The sequence below is a fragment of the Balaenoptera physalus genome (genome assembly GCF_965194825.1).
Source record: "Balaenoptera physalus genome assembly, chromosome: 13".
Taxonomy (NCBI): Eukaryota; Metazoa; Chordata; class Mammalia; order Artiodactyla; family Balaenopteridae; genus Balaenoptera; species Balaenoptera physalus.
In genome coordinates, this window is record NC_138892.1 from 103990295 (window position 1) to 104012805 (window position 22511).

General features: G+C 42.2%; 2 protein-coding genes across 10 annotated transcripts in view; both read right to left on the reverse strand.

The window, feature by feature from the left end:
• The window catches only part of DYRK4 (dual specificity tyrosine phosphorylation regulated kinase 4), a gene marked incomplete at its 5' end in the record, with an annotated part of 48564 nt that extends 41626 nt beyond the window's left edge, over window positions 1–6938 (reverse strand). Inside the window, 2 exons of one of the 2 annotated variants that reach the window (XM_082421550.1) lie at window positions 1357–1386; window positions 6515–6544. Coding sequence is in view for 1 of the 2 variants with exons in the window: in XM_082421551.1 (XP_082277677.1) it covers window positions 6837–6938 (102 nt within the window). Of the gene's footprint in view, window positions 1–1356; window positions 1387–6514; window positions 6545–6836 lie in introns of those variants that run through there. The other variant, XM_082421551.1, reaches the window with a different exon arrangement.
• RAD51AP1 (RAD51 associated protein 1) overlaps window positions 6855–22511 on the reverse strand; it is a 38395-nt gene continuing 22738 nt past the window's right edge. For 2 of the 8 annotated variants that reach the window (XM_082421577.1, XM_082421578.1), the window contains 2 exons: window positions 21184–21333; window positions 18261–19060 (listed from right to left, as the gene is read on the reverse strand). In XM_082421577.1, the coding sequence (XP_082277703.1) occupies window positions 18930–19060; window positions 21184–21333 (281 nt within the window). In that variant the 3' untranslated portion in view covers window positions 18261–18929. Of the gene's footprint in view, window positions 6946–9211; window positions 9685–18260; window positions 19103–20052; window positions 20194–21183; window positions 21334–22511 lie in introns of those variants that run through there. The other 6 variants (XR_014252654.1, XR_014252655.1, XM_082421574.1 and 3 more) reach the window with 6 other exon arrangements.

Here is a 22511-nt window from a genome sequence, read left to right on the forward strand (position 1 = left end):
CCAGGCACTCCACAGAAGAGGAAACACAAATGGCCAACACACATGAAAAGAGGTTCAATCTCATTATTAATCATCAACATGCAAATTAAAATACAAGAAAATATTGTCACCCGTCTACTAAATTGGCAAAATAAGAAGCCACACAATATCAAGTGATGAAAAGGATGTGGACCAACTGGAACTCATATACCCTGCTGGGGGCAAAGTGCACTGATACCAATGTTGTAGAAAACAGCTGGCATCTTCTGGTAAGGCTAGGCATTCACATACCCTGGTACCCAGCAATCCCCTCCTTAGTGCACACTCTAGAAACCCCTGCACATATGCACCAGGAGACATGCACCATTTTTAAGGGGAAAAACACAAGGAAAAAACCACACGTGTATCAACTGTAAAACGGATAGGAAGTGTGAAACACCCATACAATTGAATATGGCAGTGAAACTGATTCATAAACATGTTCCCGAGAACAGTGGTGATAATTCACAGTATCTAAAGGGCACAGGCACTGATCAGTCAGCGTGGAGGCCTGATCAATCCAAGTGAAAGCCAGCCAAATGCTGTACAATGTATGCTAGCTTAGTACTGAGCATACAAAGTGAGCTACAACAAAAAACTGAACAGTATGATTCTATATATATAAAAAACAAAAACATGCAAAATTAAACAATACATGCTTTAAGAGTTTTAGAAAAGCAATGGAATAATAAATGTAAAACTCAAGAGAGTGGTTATCTCAGAGGGGTCAATGAACAGGGTGAAATAAGAGGGGGAGGCACACACAGGGGCCGTCTTTCTTAAACTGTGTTGGATACACACAAGGGTGCCCATTGTATTATTATTCTTTCTACCTTACACATATCCTTAAATATTCTTTTGTATATACTCAACATTTAATGATAAAAAAACTTTTAAAAGCATGAATGAACTACAGAATAAAATCTGAATTCTGATTTCAGCCTTTATTAGAAGAATTACTTTATTAGGTAACTTGCTTAAACTCTTTGGGTCTCAGTTTCCTCCTCTGTAAAATGAGGGTGCTGACGTCCTCAATGTTGCTGAAAGGAGCAAATGTAGAAAACTAAACACATATAGGGGCGGGGGCTGTATTTCTAACATGGCCTCATCCCACCTCCAATGTGAAACAGACGGACTCTAATTTTCACGGCCTGAAGAAACTTTCAACAGGAGTTATCTACTCGCTCTGATTAATTCTGGTACCCAGAGACATGCCCCCATGCCTGCTTGCCCCAGGTCCTTGTCACACCAGCGGAAGGTAAACTCAAGTCTCTGTCTTCCTCTCCCTCCAAATTGAGAGCACAGATGGGAATGCAGAACAAAGGAACTGGTACTTACTACGTAGATCTCAGAAGGAAGAGTGGGGCTCTAGGAGAAAATGGGAAAAAGCATGTAAGTGCTCTCCTTCAGAACCCCAAATCCACCCAAACACAGAGATTATATTGCATTATATGCCGATTTTTCATTGAGCCACCAATTCTACATTGGCTCAAAATGTTTTAATGTTTTAGTTCTGTCATCATAAATTCTTCTAGCCAGAGCCTTCCATTTGCATTTAAAAGCTGAATTCATTCCATAGATAATAGTATATCACACCAAAACTTAGACAATACTGGTACTTGAAGTTTCTGCTTTTCATTCTCTCTACAGTTATAACTGACTGTGGATTCAATTCCTTTGCAATACCAAATGGTCAGATTTTATGTTTTTCCTATGGAGTACTGATGAGATGCAGAAATGAGAGCAATGCATGGCCTTCAGGTGCCCTCTTCTACTGGGGGAGATGCATTAATAAGCCTGTCTCCTATGGGAAACCCCTTTCTAGTAAATAGAGGGAAGGAAAGAAGGTAAAAGCAGCCAGTGTTTATTGGGCTTAAATATCTGCCAGCCAGCAAGCTCAACTTCTCTTATCTCACTTAATCCCACCGTAATCAGGAAATGTAGGAATAACTATTCCAGTGTCACAACCAGCAAACAGTTAGAGACTTAATCTACAAGGGTCTCATAGATTTAAATGGACATCAGTCCCCATATGATAGAAAAGAACGTTAAAAAATAATTGTCCGTGACCCCTGCAGATTCTGATTTCAGTGGTCTTTAAAATCTCCCCGGTGATTTTAAATATATGACCAAGGTTGAGAACCACTGATATAGTTCAGCCTCATCTCGTTACCAATGAGGAAGATGAGAGCTGGTCATTACCATTCTCACTGTTTGACCAGACCATCTGGCCTTTCTACAAAGAATCCCAATTTGAAGCCGCATGAGAAGTTTGTTTTTTGTTTTTTGTCTGTTTTGTTCTCCACTGTAACCCCAGCACCTAGAACAATGCTTGAGATAAGCAGGCACTCAATAAATATCTGAATAAATATTTTCCTGATTTCTGTTCCACAACTACACATTAAGTGTTAATCTGTGTCAGGCACTGTCCAAGGTTCTGGGGATTCAGCACCGAACCAGACCAAGAATATCTTTCTTTTTTAAATTGATTAATTAATTTACTTTTGTCTGCACTGGGTGTTCATTGCTGCATGCGGGCTTTCTCTAGTTGCAGCAAGCAGGGGCTACTCTTCGTTGCGGCGTGTGGGCTTCTCATTGTGGTAGCTTCTCTTGTTGCGGAGCAAGGGCTTTAGGCGCACGGGCTTCAGCAGTTGCAGCACGCGGGCTCAGTAGTTGTTGCCCCTGGGCCCTAGAGCACGTGGGCTTCAGTAGTTGTGGCGTGTGGGCTCAGTAGTTGCGGCACATTGGCTTAGTTTCTCCACGGCATGTGGGATCTTCCCGGACCAGGGATTGAACCCATGTCCCCTGCATTGGCAGGCGGATTCTTAACCACTGGACAACCAGGGAAGTCCCAGACCAAGAATATATTTTCTGTTACGGAGCTTCCATTCAAGAGTGGCACAATCCAAAAAAATAAAATGCAAGCCATGTGTGAAATTTTAAATTTTCTAGTAGCCACATTTTAAAAGTAAAAAAAAAAAAAAAAGGTGAAATTAATTTTAATAATATATTTTATCTAACACAATACACTCAGAATACTATTTGAACATGTAATCAATATAAAATCTTTACAATGTTACCAAGGTATTAATTAACATAAAATTCACCCAATTATAAGAAATTATCAATAAGGTATTTCACATTCATTTCTCACACCAAGTCTTTGAAACCTGGTGTGTATTTTTCAGGTAGAGTGCACCTCATTTCGAAGTAGTCCATGTCAAGGGCTCCATAGCCTCATGTGGCTAGTGGCTGCCCTACTGGACAATGCTGTTCTAGAGGATGAGGCAGACCACAAACAAGTAAACAAGCAAATACATAACGTAATTAGAAAGGGTGGTGAGGGAAGACCTGTCTAAGGAGGTGGTATTCACCAGTTGAATGATTTAAAGGATGGAAGAGAAAGAACAAGTGCCTGCTCTCCCAATACTCAAAATAGAAAATGTGTCTTTGGCACACTTGTGGGGATACTTTGTGGCACCTACTCATTAATTGTCAGGGAAATTGTAAAGAAATATCCAAAGTTAGCAGAGCTCCCTTGCCCAGGCCTCTCCCAAGTTTATCCCCTGGGATGGCCTCACCTGAGACCCTGGAGTTCTGGGTCTCCTCCAGTCCCAGAAGTGGCTGCAAGGCTGTTTCCTTTGAACAGAGTTGCAGAAGAGCCAAACAGCCTCCAGCTTCCTAGCTGAGGTCCAGAGAGGGTATGAGCCCCCTCCAGCAGTCAGAATAAACTATAACCCAAGAGCATCTTCCCGAAGGGCACAGGGACCCTGTGTTATCGAGAGGCACTGTGAGAGTTCTGCGACCTTTGCCAGCTAAGCTGAAAGGACGGTACCAAAGACACAGGACTCTCTGCAAAGATCTCTCAGCAGCAGACGGCTCTTTACTATTTTACCACACTGTAGTCAAATGAATGGGGGTATTTTTAAAAGAATCATATATTACTATCTAGAGGGCCACCCGTTTCTCAAAGCCAGATGAAATCAATTTTTAAAAAAAATGTTATTGGAGTGTAGTTGATTTACAATGTTGTGTTAGTTTCAGGTGTACAGTAAAGTGATTGTTACACATATACATATAATCATTCTTTTTCATATTCTCTTCTCATATAGGTTAGCACAGAATATTGAGTAGAGCTCCCTGTGCTATACAGTAGGTCCTTGTTGGTTATCTGTCTTATATACAGTAGTGTGTGTATGGTCATTCCAAGCTCCTGATTTATCCCTCCCCCCAACATTGTCTAAAATCAATTATTAAAAATCACATTTTAAAAACTCCCTTAGCTGAAGTACTCTCAAGATCCACATTTAAAATACTTAAATATTTAATTATTATTATAAACATTACCTTTATAACACAATACTAAATATCATGAAATAAATATAAATTATTATTAATTTATTTAAATATATAAACTTTTTTTTCAACACTTGTTTGGGGTGCTGTTAGGCTGAGATCCATAGCTCTCTCATCTTGAGTGGTATTTTTTTTTTCAGGTGAAGAGATTCTAATTATTTTCATCCTCCCATTAATTTCATGCACTGAAGACAGTTATTGATTTGTTTGCATTTCCCTAAGTTGAATAGAATAGATTCAACTGGATGAGAATTCCACTGCGGAAAATGAACAGATGGTGAAAAGACATTTATTTAGGGCCCATCAGAATAATCACCAATGTAAAGACAATAGTTATAAGTTTAAATAGTATTTTTTAATGATACTGTCAATTTGTGGATTGGCAAATTACGACATACATGAATTTACCTTGAATGTGATTTTTAAATTTTATTTTGGATTGTAACTGCAGCAGAATTTTCTTTCCTTAAACTTAATTTAAATAAATATGTGAAGGAACACATCACAAAGTTGGCATTACTCAACAGAGAGGCATGGGACAGACTGGTTAAGGATATGGGTTTGGGGGCTTCCCTAGTGGCGCAGTGGTTGAGAATCTGCCTGCCAATGCAGGGGACACGGGTTCGAGACCTGGTCTGGGAAGATCTCACATGCCGCGGAGCAACTAAGCCCGTGTGCCACAACTACTGAGCCTGCACGTCTGGAGCTTGTGCTCCGCAACAAGAGAGGCCGCGACAGTGAGAGGCCTGCGCACCGCGATGAAGAGTGGCCCCCGCTTGCCGCAACTAGAGAAAGCCCTCACACAGAAACGAAGACCCAACACAGCCAAAAATAAATAAATAAATAAATAAATTTAAAAAAAAAAAAAAAAGAATATGGGTTTGTATTCTGTCCTCCACTCACTCGTTTATGGCCATGGGCTAGTTAACTTCACCTGAATCTCAGTTTCTCCATCTGTAAAATGGGGATAATAATAGTACTGGACTTTAAGGTTCCTGTGAGAGTCATCTAAACACTCAGTAAAGGTGAGTTCAAGGAGCTAAAACAAAAAATGTAAATTGCAAAACTTGTGACGATTTTGCCAAAGTAAAATCAGACCAAGACCATTCGGTTTGCATAATATTTTAAAATTTGAACAGAATGTTATCTTCATTACATTATCATGTTTTGCTGTAGATTTACTATTTCAAATATTTTAGATTAATTTTTGTTTTATCGAAGGAAATGTTTTAGACATTCATACATTTTTGCAAATTTATAAATTGCAAAATGTTTTTTGTCGTACGTGGTAATAGCAGGGATAGGGATGGGGAACAGTGGACTTTGCATTAGGGTATAGTTTTATGAGTTATAATCCTGAGGGGGGAGAATGCCAGGTTTAAATCCGGAAAACTGCTTGGAGGAGGTGACCTAAAAGTAATAAGGAGGTAGTGAGTGACCTATGGGGAGGAGAATTTCACCAGGCCTTGGGTAGGCTGCTGGACTCTGGTCCACCCACTCAGTGATGCAGGCAGGATTCAGAAAGTCAAATCTGAATGCTCTGGGCTAAAGTTTGTTGCAAATTTTTCAGAACAAAGATCCCAGACAATATGACCTTTTGTGATAGTTATGAAATCCATACTGAAGGCATTAGATTAAAAAATACAGCTGATTTAGAAGTTGACCTTATAGTTAGTTGGTAGTCACAACGTCACCGCATCACAATATTACCTTCAGTGCCGTGGCGTTTTGCTAGTTTTTGAGGCAGAGTAAAAAGAAAAACACCGTGTCCGTGTTAGAAAAAAAGAAACAGAAATGTTTCTGGAAATGTTCTTGGATACTTGATTGAAACCATTCCAGGACACTTCCGGTACTGAGCCCAGATACACAGGATAGAATAAAAGGTGCTGTGGAAGAGACATTAGCCCAGGGCTCCTCACATGCAAGTCACCTGTTAGACGACCTTGCAGTCCTCAAGTTCAAGAAACTACACCCTGGCCCTCTAACTGGTTTTCCCTCAAGCCCACCCAGACCTGGCTGTGCCCCTTCCCCTCACCCTGTCGTCAAAGATGCCTGGGGCACAGCAATCCCACTGGGTCCTGGGTCCCCACGACCTCATGATAAAACCTCTCTTCCCCAAATGACATTCAAGGATCCTTACCTTCACGGAGGTGAGATTTTTTTTTTTTTTTTTTTTTTTTTTTTTTTTTTTTAATTTTTATTTTATTTTATTTATTTATGGCTGTGTTGGGTCTTCGTTTCTGTGTGAGGGCTTTCTCTAGTTGCGGCAAGCGGGGGCCACTCTTCATCGCGGTGCGCGGGCCTCTCACTATCGCGGCCTCTCTTGTTGCGGAGCACAGGCTCCAGACGCGCAGGCTCAGTAATTGTGGCTCACGGGCCCATTTGCTCCGCGGCATGTGGGATCTTCCCAGCCCAGGGCTCGAACCCGTGTCCCCTGCATTGGCAGGCAGATTCTCAACCACTGCGCCACCAGGGAAGCCCACGGAGGTGAGATTTTGTTTCTTGCTTGCTTTCAAAATCGGGAAGGATGTCAAACTGCATTTCCTTGGGTTTTTAGCATCCATTTCAGTCCTGCAGGACAGTGAAACGTAAACTGGTGTTCAGAGCAAAATATAAGTAATGGTCCCCACCCGGGATAGGAAGAAGGCAGGGCAGGCTTGGAGAAGAAAAGGTGGCAGGTCTACAAGCATGGCCAAGGTGCCACTGCTCCTCCTGTCTCCCTTCTGGTGGCTGATGGGATTGGGAAAGGGGACACCTGGGCATCAGTCCTCATGGGCTCAGGGCAGAGGGACACAGGAGTCAAGGGTGGGCAAGGAACTAGTGAGGAGGTTAGCAGCTTAGGACACGGAACAGAAAGCCCCACTTCTGTCCACTGACTGCAGGGCAAACCATTCTCTTCTCACAAGTATCTTCCCCCTAAAACATGCATTGATTGGTCACCTGGTAGCTTAAAGCCTCTGGAAAAAGAAAAGGGGACAAGTGGTAGAAATGCTTTTTCTGAATCTCATTTGGCCACGTTTTCATCTTCTTCCTTCAGAGCACACCTCCGTGAATAATGAGCTCACGGCAAGGTGAAAAGCTGACTCCCGTAAGTTTACGGAATCTAGTTGAAGTGGTGATTTGGGGAAGTGGAAGGTCAAGTCTTAGAGGGCTCTCATGCCACTGTCACTCTCCTGTTCCGTCAGCAGACCACTGCTGACACTCCACTCTGTTCCTTGGAAGCCCCCCTTTCAGACCCTCACCCTATCAAGAGCCAAAGGAGTTAAGAATCCACAAAATAGGAACAGAACAGGGACCAAAGCAAGTGTTATCACAGCTTCTGCAAATCACTCCATCCACAGGTTCTTGGGGACAAGTTAATAAGTGGCGACAGCATCACAACTGTGAAGTCATTCAGAGGATTGAAGACAAATCTCACCAATGGTTATTGCAGCCTAGTATTGAAAAATCATAACTTGTCGATGTATCACGAGAAGTTTTAAAAAAAAATGGCACATATGTATTATGGAACATGATGCAATCATTTAAAAAATGAGGTAGATCATCGGTGTGCCCATAATATATTAAGTAAAAAGAGTAGAACAATACGTAGAAGGTGACTCCATATCTAAGAAAACAAGATGTTTCCATACAATACAGCATATTGAACGGTCCAGAAAAAATAAACTGTAAAAAGCAGTTACCTCAGAGGATTGGGACTGGGAATGGTAGGTGGGAAGGTTCATTTTCACAGACACACACACACACACTAAAATGAAAAAAATCCCACGCAAAAGCAAATTAAAAGTAATAGTCACTGCAAATGATCATAGCTTCATTTCTTCCTTCCTTCCTACAAGCATTTGCTGAGATAATTTCTTTGATAAACAAGACAAGGCCTGTGCTCTCAAGGAGAGCTCATTATCAAAGAGTGGGGATACGTGGAAATGGGTCTTGACGATGCCAGCGATCAATGCAGCGCTAGAGGTGAAACGGAGTCTATGGTCCTTCCCCACCCTGCCCCATGTCCTCAGCCTGCCTTTTGTCTGTGGAAAACATTTAGCCAAAGAATAAGTTTAATCAGAGAAGTGAGAAAATGCAGAAACAGAGGAAAACATCAAAGGAGACCAAATAATAGTTTAGTTATTAAGCATAGTCAAGGACCTTTAGTTCCTTCTTAAGGGCTATAGATAATATTCTGAGCCATATCCTGTGAGCTGTCTTATAGATACTGAAACCCCCGCCAGGTGGAAGAAGTTAACTACATGTTGACCAGGCTGTGGCCATGACATAAGCTGCCACAATTCCAAGAATTGGCCTCAAAGAAGTGGAAACAAACTGACTCTGGAACTGAAGACTAATTGTACCTAAAACAATCGAGATGATGCTGGTCAGACCACCCATGACCAATTTCAAGATGCCCGTCAGAGCTGACTGGGCTGTTTCTGCAGGTAGCCCCCTCCCTCTGTCTATAAATGCTCTTGCCCCCTGATTGTCGGGGAGGGGGGAGTTGGCCTTTGGACAGGCGTCCACCCTCCCCACCCCGGTTGCCGGCCTCTGAAATAAAGCAACTTTTCCTTTCCCACCAACACTCATCCCTTGAGAACTGGCTTTCGAGCGGCGAGCAGCTGGACCTGGCTTTGATAACAGAAAGATGTGCAGGGAGGGATGCAGACCTGATCGAGTGCACACCAAGGTGACTGACTCTGCTGGGAGAGCTGAGGCAGCCCTCCCCCCTGTGCACAGCAGAACTGTCTTTGCAGAACAACAGGCCAGGTGTGGAGTCAAGGGCAGGGGGATGAGACTACACAAAGCACAGAAGTATGAAAGAGCACTGCTTTTTCTAGAAGTTGCAAGCACAGTTACTGGACATTGCTGGTGGAGGGCCGGGGAGGGGGCTAGATTGTAAAAGGCCACATGGTCCATTCAGGTCATGGGGGCCCATGTGGCCCATCTAAGCCTGAGGGACAAGGTCAGGTTTGTGTTTTAGGACCATCTCTCTGGCAATAGCAGGGGGCACGGTCCAGAGATGCTCAGGGTGGAAGCTTTCTTGTGCATCCAGGACAAGGGCTTCAACCACGACCATGACAGTGAAGACAGGGTACAACTTGGGGATCATTTGGGAAACAGAACTGGTAGGATTTAGGCCATCAATTCGACGTGGGGTTTGTAAAATCCAAACACTGGGGAGGAATGAATATGATTTTTCCTGCCAAGGGTCGGTACCCAGCGCTCCTTCCACCTACTTCACGGTGATGTGGAAGACAATCGAAGTCAACGTGTGTCTTTCCAAGCAACCGGAGCTCTTTCCTCAGCTCAGCTTTGGTGGTTCTGTAAGTGAAGAGAACCGAAGACTTGAAGGAAAAGCTAGGAACCCTGGAGTCTGGTCTCCGTGCTGCCCCACATAGATTCTGAGCAGATCACTTGTCTTCTCTAAACAGTCTCCCTCGTATCCACGGGGGACTGGTTCCAGGAACCCCAAGGACACCAAAATCCAGGGATGCTCAAGTCTCTTACATCGAATGGCATAGTCCAGTCAGCCCTCCGTATCCGCGGGCTCTGCATCCACAGATGCGGCTCTTCTCAGTTTCCCCATCAGTAAGATGACTAAACAGGACTCGATGAACTCTAACGTGCCTTCCAGTTCTAAGCTCCTTTGATTCTAACTCTATTAAATATTGGGGTGGGGGGAAGTTCTGTTGTGACTTATTCCCTAATTTCCCCCCTTTGGATAATGCTGTGGTTATCAAAGATCATTCTGTGCCTTTCTTAATGCATCCAACCTGGCTTCCACTTAACCCATCACACTTAATCCATCCTTAAAGCTTCCCAAATGCCACTTTTTATCCTTGAAATATGTGGCGAGCTATGTAGGAAAAGAATTAAAATACATTATATATCTTGTTTATACCTGTTGCCTGAAGGTTTAAAGCTAGAGCCAGAGTGAATATTGCTTTGAGAATTGAAACCACAAATTTTAAATTCCTATTATTTTACACACAGATCAGAGTTTTCCTACCTCTACAGCCCATACCCATCTCCTTCCTCTGGATTTCAACACTTTTGTCTGTGGAGATCATTTTCTCACTTGGTCAACACCATTAGTGTTATCTTACACGTGTATATTTTTATCTTGCCGATCTCCTGGGGGCAGGAATGGTGAGATTTTATTTTATTTTATTTCATTTCATTTTTTATATTCCTCATGGGGGCAAGAGCAGTGCCTTGTGTTTGAAACCTCTTGGTACAAGTTTGCCGAAAGGAGAGATATCTAAGATAGTTTAGGTCAATTCATCCAAAATGTTCAGACCACCGTGTGCCAGGTACTTGTGCTAAGCATGGGAGATTCAGAGATAATAAAACAGAATCCTTGCTTTTAAGGAGTTCAAAATCTGGTGGGCAAGACAGACCATAAACAGTGGTACCACACTACTGCAAGCACAGTACTCTATACGTAATACATTATCTGTGTATCCCAAACTTCAAAGCCGGGAAAGGAAATACATCTTTTGAGATTCACCTACTGTGATTTCAGTATTTCTACTGCACTTGCCAGTAGCTTGATCTTTATGCCCGGGGACCACCTTTTGGGCAGAAATTGTGTCAATATACAACTTGCAGGGACTCCCTCTGCATTTCTGTGAACAGGAGATGATGTACTTAACACGTCTCTGCCAAAGAGAACTCCTCGGCCCCTGTGCAGTTATCCCTGAAACTCTTCATGGTCCACAGACTCACAGATTCTTAAGAGCTGGAAGAGTTTTAGAGGGCATCTCCCCCCTTCTCCCACCCCTGGCTGGGAATCTTCTCAAGAGTGTCCCCCGTAATCATTCATCTCTGCTTGACTATTTCTGGGACAGAACTTACTGTTTTTTTCCAGGCAACCCATTTCACACCGAGCTGTTAATTTACATGCGGTTGGGGCTCCATCAATGCTGACTAGAGGAAATGACCTCAGACAACATCTTTCACCCTCTCTTCTACCTGCTCGTCTCCAGGCATCCCTGTGGTTTTCTTTCAAATCCCTCCTCATATGATAAAGCATCTGAGTGTGAAGGAGAAAGCCTGGACTGTGGTTGTCTCTCTCTATTTTCTAATTTTTTACGACCTCTCTTAAAATGGCTACAGTTTTCTAGAGTCTAGATTCTGTTAGGCGGAGAACTCTGCACCCCGTCACCTGGTCACTGATTTTCTATAAAGCAGCCTAGACTAGTATTTGTTGTTTTTCGCTGTTAAAACACACTCATTTTGGATCTGGGGTCAGCTAAAACCGCTGACTCCCAGCACTGGTCCTCCACACGCTGAGATGCATGCATTCCAGCCCAGAAGATGACAACAACAGCAGATGGAAAGGGGCTGGCACACTAAGCTCCCTTCATGTTTATCACTATCCTCTTTGATAAGGACCAAAACAGAGAAAGGAATTAACAGACTTAAGTCACAGAACCAACTTGGCAGAATACGTGTTTGGAGAATTCCTTAGAACTCCTAGATTTTATGGACCCACCACATGTAGGTGATTAAACCCCTCAAGCAAGACTGGTAACTGAGGACACTTACATTGTCCTTTTGTAGTTTGAACTTTCTATTTAAATGACTTCACACTTCTGCCAAGTCTTCTTTTAAGCCTGAACAGTGAAGCTTGAGTTAAGATTGTTGACCATCAGTCATTTAAAAGTCAGAGGGGCCACAAGTTACTTAAGCCATGAATTGCCTTATGGACATTTCAAACACCACAAATTAACTACAGACTTTTAAAAAAATTCCCCAATTTTGCACTGTTCATCCTATTTTAAGAAAAAAACTTTGCTAAGACTGGGAATTACCCTCGAGTGGCAGGTACCACCTGACACCACAGTGTGGCCCGGGATGTACAGCAGGCACGTGGGCTGCTCGGAATAGGTGGGTATCAGCCAGATCCTCGTGGACGTAAGGCTTGGGGTCGCAGACCCGCTTTTGGCGACCACGTCGGATGAGACGTGCAATTAATATTAAAAAAAAAAGGGAGAAAGCTCTGTGCCCCAAGTTGTCGGGGTCAGGGCTGGAAACAGCGTCCGGATGGGTCTTTTTTTTTTTTTTTTTTAAGTATTTGTTTATTTATTTATTTATGGCTGTGTTGGGTCTTCGTTTCTGTGCGAGGGCTTTCTCTAGTTGCGGCAAGCGGGGGCCACTCTTCATCGCAGTGCGCGGGCCTCTCACTATCGCGGCCTCTCTTGTTACCGAGCACAGGCTCCAGACGCGCAGGCTCAGTAACTGTGGCTCACGGACCCAGCTGCTCCACGGCACGTGGGATCTTCCCAGACCAGGGCTCGAATCCGTGTCCCCTGCATTGGCAGGCAGATTCTCAACCACTGCGCCACCAGGGAAGCCCTGGATGGGTCTTATGAGTTCCCTAAAATCCATCTCTCCGCATCCCACACTCAGCCCAAGCCAGCGATGCAAAATTATCCTAATGGAAAAGTATATTGCTTAGGGCTGTAGGTGTGCAGATTTCTAAGGCTACACACTTGGGCCAAGGGAAGAAGCTCATGATCAGAAGAAAGCAGTTGATAATTAGGAGGCCTTGGACGAGTCACTTCGTGTTTGGCACTTCAGTTTTCTCAGTAAGAAAATGGGGGGACTTCCCTGGCGGTTCAGTGGTTAAGACTTTACCTTCTGATGCAGGGGGTGCGGGTTTGATCGCTGGTGGGGAGCTAAGATCCCACATGCCTCGTGGCCATAAAACCAAAACATAAAACAGAAGCAATATTGCAACAAATTCGATAAAGACTTTAAAAATTCTAAGACACATTTCTCCTCACACCCAAAATTTTAGGAGTTAATGAGATTGACCTTTGAAGAGCATTATACAATACAAAAGTTAGTAATTATAGAAGGAAGCAATTAAAATAGTGCAAATTTAAGGTGTTTAGCTTAAGAAATACATGTCAGAGAAGGGATGTCTACAGGTATCACATCCAGCAATGAGGATCCACGCTTCTTAGAGACACGTCTATATTGAGCACTTTGTCATTAAGGAGATAATGAGGCCATGCTTTGATATTATGATCTGAAAATAAAACAACAATAACAACAACAATAAAAATAATAAGTATAACAATGTTGGGCTGTGAGGATGCAGCTGCTTGGAGTGAAGTCTGAAATGGTACTTGCCTCCTCTCCGCACCCACATCCGCCCTTCCCTCCTCGGGCCCACACCCCTTCTCCTTTTCTGCACTGTCCCGTCACTCTCGCGCTGCCCCACCTTCCACCCTCATTGCCCCGATGCTCTGACGCGCTTCCCCCCCTTACTTGGTGCCCTTTGGGGTGGGAGGTGGGAGGAACTGCATCGGGTCTGCGCAGACTGCGGGCGCTGCCCCTTGGACCTGTAACTGAGGGGTGCAGGTGGAGGACCACACCCTCCTCCTGTCGCTATAGAAACTGTTTCCGCCCTTTTTGTGACTTGAGCTGAAAGGCTTGGACTCTGGTCCCGTCCCAAACCACCTTTCACATCAGCCCGGAGAAACACATCTCTTTTCCTCCTGCTCCCATTCTCTTGCCCCTGTTCTTTCAAGTTTGGGACAAGAATTGAAGGACATTCCGAGGATACAGAGAGTAGAGTTGATCGAACAGACTCTTGAAGTAATCTCTACCCTTCCCCCTTCAAAAAAGTTTGTGGTTATCAGAAGCACATAGTAAAAGTTCTGGATAAAATCTATTCATCAGATGAACATTTTCTGAGCACTTACTCTGCACCAGGTTTTTTTTCTTTTTTTAACATCTTTATTGGAGTATAATTGCTTTACAATGTTGTGTTACTTGCTGCTGTATAACAAAGTGAATCAACTATACGTATACATATATCCCCATATCCCCTCCCTCTTGCGTCTCCCTCCCCCCCTCCCTATTCCACCCCTCTAGGTGGTCACAAAGCACCAAGCTGATCTCCCTGTGCTATGCAGCTGCTTCCCATTGCTATTTTACATTTGGTAGTGTATATATGTCAACGCCACTCTCTCACTTCGTCCCAGCTTACCCTCCCTCCTCCCCATGTCTTCAAGTCCATTCCCTACATCTGCGCCTTTATTCCTGTCCTGCCCCTAGGTTCTTCAGAACCTTTTTTTTAGATTCCATATATATGTGTTAGCATACCGTATTTGTTTTTCTCTTTCTGACTTACTTCACTCTGTATGACTGACTCTAGGTCCATCCACCTCACTACGAATAACTCAATTTCGTTTCATTTTATGGCTGAGTAATATTCCATTGTATATATGTGGCACATCTTTATCCATTCATCTGTCGTTGGACACTCAGGTTGCTTCCATGTCCTGGCTATTGTAAATAGAGCTGCAATGAACATTGTGGTACATGACTCTTTTTGAATTATGGTTTTCTCAGGGTACATGCCCAGTAGTGGGATTGCTGGGTCATATGGTAGTTCTATTTTTAGTTCTTTAAGGAACCTCCATACTGTTCTCCATAGTGGCTGTATCAATTTACATTCCCACCAACAGTACAAGAGGGTTCCCTTTTCTCCACACCCTCTCCAGCATTTATTGTTTGCAGATTTTTTTGATGATGGCCATTCTGACTGGTGTGAGGTGATACCTCATTGTAGTTTTGATTTGCATTTCTCTAATGATTAGTGATGTTGAGCATCCTTTCATGTGTTTGTTGGCAATCTGTATATCTTCTTTGGAGAAACGTCTATTTAGGTCTTCCATCCATTTTTGGATTGGGTTGTTTGTTTTTTTGATATTGAGCTGCATGAGCTGCTTGTATATTTTGGAGATTAATCCTTTATCAGTTGCTTCGTTTGCAAATATTTTCTCCCATTCTGAGAGTTGTCTTTTCGTCTTGTTTATGGTTTCCTTTGCTCTGCAAAAGCTTTGAAGTTTCATTAGGTCCCATTTGTTTTTGTTTTTATTTCCATTTCTCTAGGAGGTGGGTCAGAAAGGATCTTGCTGTGGTTTATGTCATAGAGTGTTCTGCCTATGTTTTCCTCTAAGAGTTTTATAGTGTGTGGTCTTACATTTAGGTCTCTAATCCATTTTGAGTTTATTTTTGTGTATGGTGTTAGGGAGTGTTCTAATTTCATTCTTTTACATGTAGCTGTCCAGTTTTCCCAGCACCACTTACTGAAGAGGCTGTCTTTTCTCCATTGTATATTCTTGCCTCCTTTATCAAAGATAAGGTGACCATGTGTGCGTGGGTTTCTCTCTGGGCTTTCTATTCTGTTCCATTGATCTATAATTCTGTTTTTGTGCCAGTACCATACTGTCTTGATTACTGTAGCTTTGTAGTATGGTCTGAAGTCTGGGAGCCTGATTCTTCCAGCTCCGCTTTTCTTTCTCAAGATTGCTTTGGCTATTCAGGGTCCTTTGTGTTTCCATACCAATTGTGAAATTTTTTGTTCTAGTTCTGTGGAAAATGCCATTGATAGTTTGATAGAGATTGCATTGAATCTGTAGGTTGCTTTGGGTAGTATAGTCATTTTCACAATGTTGATTCCTCCAATCCAAGAAATGGTATATCTCTCCATCTGTTTGTATCATCTTTAATTTCTTTCATCAGTGTCTTATAGTTTTCTGCATACAGGTCTTTTGTCTCTTTAGGTAGGTTTATTCCTAGGTATTTTATTCTTTTTGTTGCAGTGATAAATGGGAGTGTTTGCTTAATTTCTCTTTCAGGTCTTTCATCATTAGTGTATAGGAATGCTAGAGATTTCTGTGCATTAATTTTGCATCCTGCTATTTTACCAAATTTATTGTTTAGCTCTAGTAGTTTTCTGGTAGCATCTTTAGGATTCTCTATGTATAGTATCATGTCATCTGCAGTGACAGTTTTACTTCCTCTTTCCCGATTTGGATTTCTTTTATTTCTTTTTCATCTCTGATCGCTGTGGCTAAAACTTCCGAAACTATGTTGGATAATAGTGGTGAGAGTGGGCAGCCTTGTCTTGTTCCTGATCTTAGTGGAAATGGTTTCAGTTTTTCACCATTGAGAATGATGTTGGCTGTGGGTTTTTCATATATGGCCTTTATTATATTGAGGTAAGTTCCGTCTATGCCTTTCTGGAGAGTTTTTATCATAAATGGGTGTTGAATTTTGTTGAAAGCTTTTTCTGCACCTATTGAGATTATCATATGGTTTTTATCCTTCAATTTGTTAACATGGTAAAAGCAGGAAAACAGTTGAATGACAGCAGCATCACCTGGAGGAATATACAGTCTGGTCCATGGAGGAAACAGACATTCAAATAAAATTTTTTTAAGGAGCCAAGCTGATTTTCAGTCTTCAAGGACAAACAGGAATTAGCAATGGAAAGAAGGCAAATAAGAACCATCTGAAGACCTGGAGCCACGGGTACTAGCACCCAGTGTGGTGTGGCAGGGGGTCAAAGGTGAACATGGGCAGCATGGGACAAGGTTGAAGAAGCGGACAGGGGCCAGCCTGATTCGAAATAGCTTGTGAACTAAACAGGCTAAGGGGTATGTGTGTGGATTTTAAGCAGAGGGGTGTTCGGGCTCAGATTTTATTTTAGGAAACTCCCTCTGGCTAGAGTGGCTTGACGGGTAGGCCCGAGTAGGTTACCAGCCAAGGCAAGGACGCCCGTTAGTAGTCAGAGTAAAGGCAGCAAGTGGAAGGAGAGAGCAGTTTTGAGAAACGCAGGAAACGGACCAGAGCTTGCTGACCGGATGTGAAGGGTGCAAGTGCCTGAGGCACCTCAGTTGACTGACGGTGATGCTATTTACTAACAGAAAATATAGGAGGGAAAACGCCTTGGGAGGGGGAGACGTTATTGATTCAGTGATGACTTACGTCAAATGATCAAGTGGTCTGTGTCAAGAGCAAGGTCTGGGCTAAAGATCCTGACTTGGCTGTCACTGTCACACTGGTGACCTTGGAACTTGAAGTTGCCCAAACTTTGAAAGAAAAAAGGCCCAGGGGGGAAAAGAATGGAATCTCACAGAATATGGTATGGTAGTGAGAGCTGTGGGTGTAGGTGACACAAAAGATTAGCAAGCCACAAACAATGAAGAGTAGGCAGGGAGGTGGGGAGAAAAGTACAAAAGAATGGTGTCTTACGGGCCCAGAAATAAAATGTACTAAGCAGGGTATAATGAATAGGGTCTATAAGATAAGGTAAGAAAGTGTACCCTGGGTTTGGCAACAGAAAGGTCATGAGTGCTTTCTGCAAGGCCAGTTTTGACACACTTTAAGGTAATTTTCAGTGGAAACTACTAATATCAATAGCATAGAGAAAACACGTTCATCAAGTTGGTCCAGATGATTAATTAATGATATTAGTACTAACACAGGGTAGGCTCTTAATAAATGTTTGTTAAACTGCAGCATACAGAGTACCTCAATACCGTGTCCCTGGGAAACACGTTTCCAAGAGGGGGTGGGGCGGGGTAGGTGAGGGGGTGTAAGATAGTAGAAAATATACACTCGATAAGAAAAAATATATATAATAGCAGTAGGCAAATGCTCACTTTAATCATAATTCTAAATACTTATCTTCACATTAACATAGATATTTCATTAACCAAGAAGAACTGAGCTAAGTATTATATATTTTTTAATGGTTAACATGATTCAAAGTATTTTTATTAAAAATTGAAATTTGGTTTGGGTGAAGTTCTCACCGTAAATATAAAATATCTATCGCTATTTCTACTCACAGTGGATTAGGACCTGAGCTTCCTAAAGGGCTGTACTATCTAATACAACAGGGGTGACAGGTACTTGACAGCCACCCTCGAAAGCACGGGCTTAATGTAAAAGTGACGACTTTAAGAAACAGCTTTTCCCCTTTATATTTACAACAAAAAGGCTAACATTTTTTTGCAAAGCACTCATTTTATCATGAAATGTAGACAGAGACAGATGGATGCATTAGTATCAAGGAAAAGTGCATATCACAACTTTTTCACTTTTATTAAAGGTTTTGACAATGAGGGCTTCATAAAATGTCACGAAATTCTATTTGCTACCTAACCATCTACTTCGAAGTAGGAGACATACGCTCTAGCATAGCAACTGTTTTAATATGGAAAATTATTCTGAATTCTTAATATAAAAACATTTGGCTAAAATATGAAACATCATTGCAACAAAACTGACAATGCAGGTTAAGTAACTTACAAGATTTCAGAAATGTCTCCTGGGAGAAATGGGAATTTTCCTTTTGCCAGATAAACTCTGCACAGTTAAATTTCAGGTGCCGTAAACCAGACAAAGCCAGAAAGAAGCATTGGGCATGTTACTAGGAAAGAACAACATGTAACGGGGACATCCTCCGTGTCAAATTGACGGCCACGTAATGACAATGACCTATTATATACATATAAGGGAAAGAGAATATGCTCTTCAGAAGGGAATGACATTCCAAGATAATTCTTATAAACAAACCTCTTACTGAAGTCTCAGATAGCTTTTCAAAGAACAATCACAAAACAGGTAGAGATCATTTATACAACGTTAAAGGATTCATTTATATTACAATACCCTCCTCAAATATAAACACAAATATAAACATGCTTATGAAAGTGAGATCTTCTTAATCAAACATTTTCTTGCCACTACACTCAGCTACTAGCAGCATTTGGATGCAAAGGTTTAACTCGTGCTAATCGGGACAAGCCAAGGCGGAGACTCTGAGTTGGAGACTTCACAGACACTCCTGCCAGTGGGCTACGGCTGCTGCTTCCGGACACCGCTGCAAGAAGACAGATCACCTGATGCTGAGAACGTCAGAAATCTCGTAACAAAGGTCAGTTTATAAAACAGAAGAGGCCAAAAAAGGAGTTAAGCGTTGTTCTGCTATGCAGCTTCTATCAAGTTACATATTAGATCAAAAGAACAGGAAGTACTAAAGAGCAGAAAATATATAGCATTGCATATTCTCAAACATCCTTAGAGGCCAAGGTAATGACACCAAAACTTTAAATGTGAAAGCTAAATAGGAAAGTTGGGAGCAAAGAACACTGATTGTAAAGACATAAAAAAATGAATGGCATTATAATTTCTAAAGTAGTAGCAAAATCTAACGCATTTTTACAAAATTCTGCAACTTTTACAAGTACTCCTTACAGAATCTATTTTTTCAAATATCACATAACTTTAAATATGACAAATACCATTTTTCTTTATTTGTACTAGTTTCATTTATGCTACCACTCTAATACAGCAATCATTTCCAACGAGTATTAAATTTCAGAATTTATCCACATGTACGTTCGTAGCTGATCATGATTTTAGCGTAGTAAGTACAAGTGTGTGTACTGTTTTCATACAAAGGTTTTATGAACGTCTCCATGTTTCCAGCCATCTGATTTATCATTCTTAATCGCACACACGTGCCACATATTGATCGAATTCCTACAACACACTTCTGGGTTGTTTCTAGTTTTTCACCACTTTTCTATAAATGGCTATAAAAAAATCACTTACTACTGACCACTTACTACTTTTCCTTCTTTTGAATTCTTTTTAAGGATTAGTTCCCAAGATTAGTTCCTAAGTCAAAAGATCTATTTATTTTTATGGCTCCTGTCAAGCTGTCCTGTAAAGGGATTATAAATTTATAATAAATAATTATACCTGCTACCCCACAACCCAGAGTGCGCTGGTTGATACAGCTTTATTATTTTCTAGTTTAAGAGGTATAAAACAGTATTTCATTACTTTAATTTACATTTCCTTGATTACCAGTGAGGCTGCAATTCTTTTCATATTGGTTTCTAGTTGTACTTCTTGGGGGCAGTGGTATGTTATGTCCTTGGCTCATTTTCCCATTGGAATCTTGCTGGTCTTCTCACATTCGTATAAGACAGGAGGCTAGCTGGCAACCTGAGGGTCAAATCCTGCTCTCAGATATACTGTTCGGTCCACATGGTGTTTTAAAAAGTCCACTTTTAAGATCTAGGAGATTTCACACTAAAATCTGTATTTCTGGCTTCTCTTGAAAAACTCAGACGTGGAAATACGAGGCCCATAATCCTGCATGTTAACAACCGGGTGGAGCCGAGGAACGGTGGCTTCCTTCCAGAGGGCACGCGCTCTCGAGGGCGGCAACGCCCGCTCGCTCACGCTTCCTCCCCAGGCCCAATTCCCTCGCCTCTGTCACCTGCCCGGCCCTTCCCCACAATGAATTTATAAGCACTTTGTGCTTTATGACGTGACTCTTTACCCATCAATCCATTATTTCTTTTTTATCTTTTTGCTCATGCTACCTTCAAATTTCTACAGACATTATATCAATACTTTTAAACTTTTGTTGTGGAATCACTAATTATTCTCAGAAGAAATACACTAAGGATTATCCTTGAACTGACAGAGCTTCATTATTTCAATAACTAATCTTCCGGGACTTTCCTGGTGGTGCAGTGGTTAAGAATCCACCTGCCAACGTGGGAGACACGGGTTCAAGCCCTGGTCCGGGAAGATCCCACATGCCGCGGAGCAACCAAGCCCATGTGCCACAACTACTGAGCCTGCACTCTAGAGCCCGTGCTCTAGAGCCCGCGAGCCACAACTACTGAGCCTGCGTGCTGCAACTACTGAAGCCCACACGCCTAGAGCCCACGCACTGCAACAAGAGAAGCCACCATGATGAGAAGCCCGCGCACCACAACGAAGAGTAGCCCCCGCTCGCCACAACTAGAGAAAGCCCGTGCGCAGCAACAAAGACCCAACACAGCCAAAAAAAATTTTTTAAATAAATTTTAAAAAATAATATGAGGAAGTGCTCATATATAACATTTACAACTAAGAAAAAAAAATCTACTAGTGGTAATTTTCCAAGCCCCTGCCCTTGAGCAGTAAATAAATATACCGTACCTGGTGGGACCCACTTAGGTCTCTTGCTTTCAGCTGGAGGACTTCGTATTTGTAACGGCTTCCTAGTGGCCTCTGAAGAAGGAGAAACCTTTTTCGGTGAGGGCCAAGATTCCAACTTGACAGCAGCAGGAGCAGTATCTACGGAAGTCACTTATTTGAAAAATATACATAAAAAAGGGGTCACAGAGGAAGATAAAGTCTAGCACGTATGTGTGAAAATTATCAAGTTACATAAGCTTATAAGAACTAAAGAAGCAGAATCATAAATCTGAAAAACTCATGAATCAACATTTATTGAGAGTCCAAGGACAGCCATCTTTTATGAGCATTACATGCTAGGAAGTACGGCAAGCATATCATATACATCACCTCTCACCCTCAGAGCAACTCCGATACAGAGGTGACTACCCTACTGCCAGTTAAGGAAACAGAGAGGTTAAACAATCTGCCTGTAGTCTGAGAGCTAGTAAGTGTCTGAGTCCAGAGTCCACACTTGTAATCATCACACAATAGTGTCTCGTCGGAATATGTCAGTGAGACATTTTATTAGGCTCTAGGAATTTACGGTCCAGTCACTAGACTCTAGTAGAAAGGGCAGAAAAGTACAGAGATGCGTACAGTGCAACGTGGTGAGAGAGATGACAGACTCTAGAGGTGGTCACGGGGCGGGGAACCTACATCTAGAAGCATCTTGTCGAGGGCAGTGTAAAAGCAGACCACCTAGACGGCTCTATGGTAACCCAGGTGAGAGGGGATCAGGGCATGAACTAAGGGGGAGAAAGGGGGGAAAACAGCAGAGTGGATGGCTTTTAGTAATTAGAAGGTGGAGGCATGCTGGAGATGAGGGAATAATCATGATTGGCAAGTTCCTGTCAGGAACACACCATCCGATGGCACCATTTACCCAGAGAATGAACACAGAATGGGAGTGGGTTTGGGTTTTTTGTTTGTTTGTTTTTGATGGAGGGAGAAGCAGAATACAAATTCACTTTCAGATAATGCTTGCTTCGAGACACCTAAGTGGCATCTAAGTGCAGGTGCATACGAACATTTTCACTATATGCTCTTCTTAACGTTAACATCTACATTCCCTAGGTCAGCCCCGAACCACAGACTTTTCTGCCGTGGTGGGAATGTTCTGTATTTCGTGCTGTCCAACACGGTAGCCACAAGCCACATACATTAGTGAGCACTTGAAATGTGGCTAGCAAAACCAAGGAACTGACTTTTAAATTTTATCTAATTTTAATTAATTTAAATGTGATAGAGCTACTTTGACTAGTGGCTACCATATTGGACACCACAGCTCTTGAAATTTTCTCTATTCA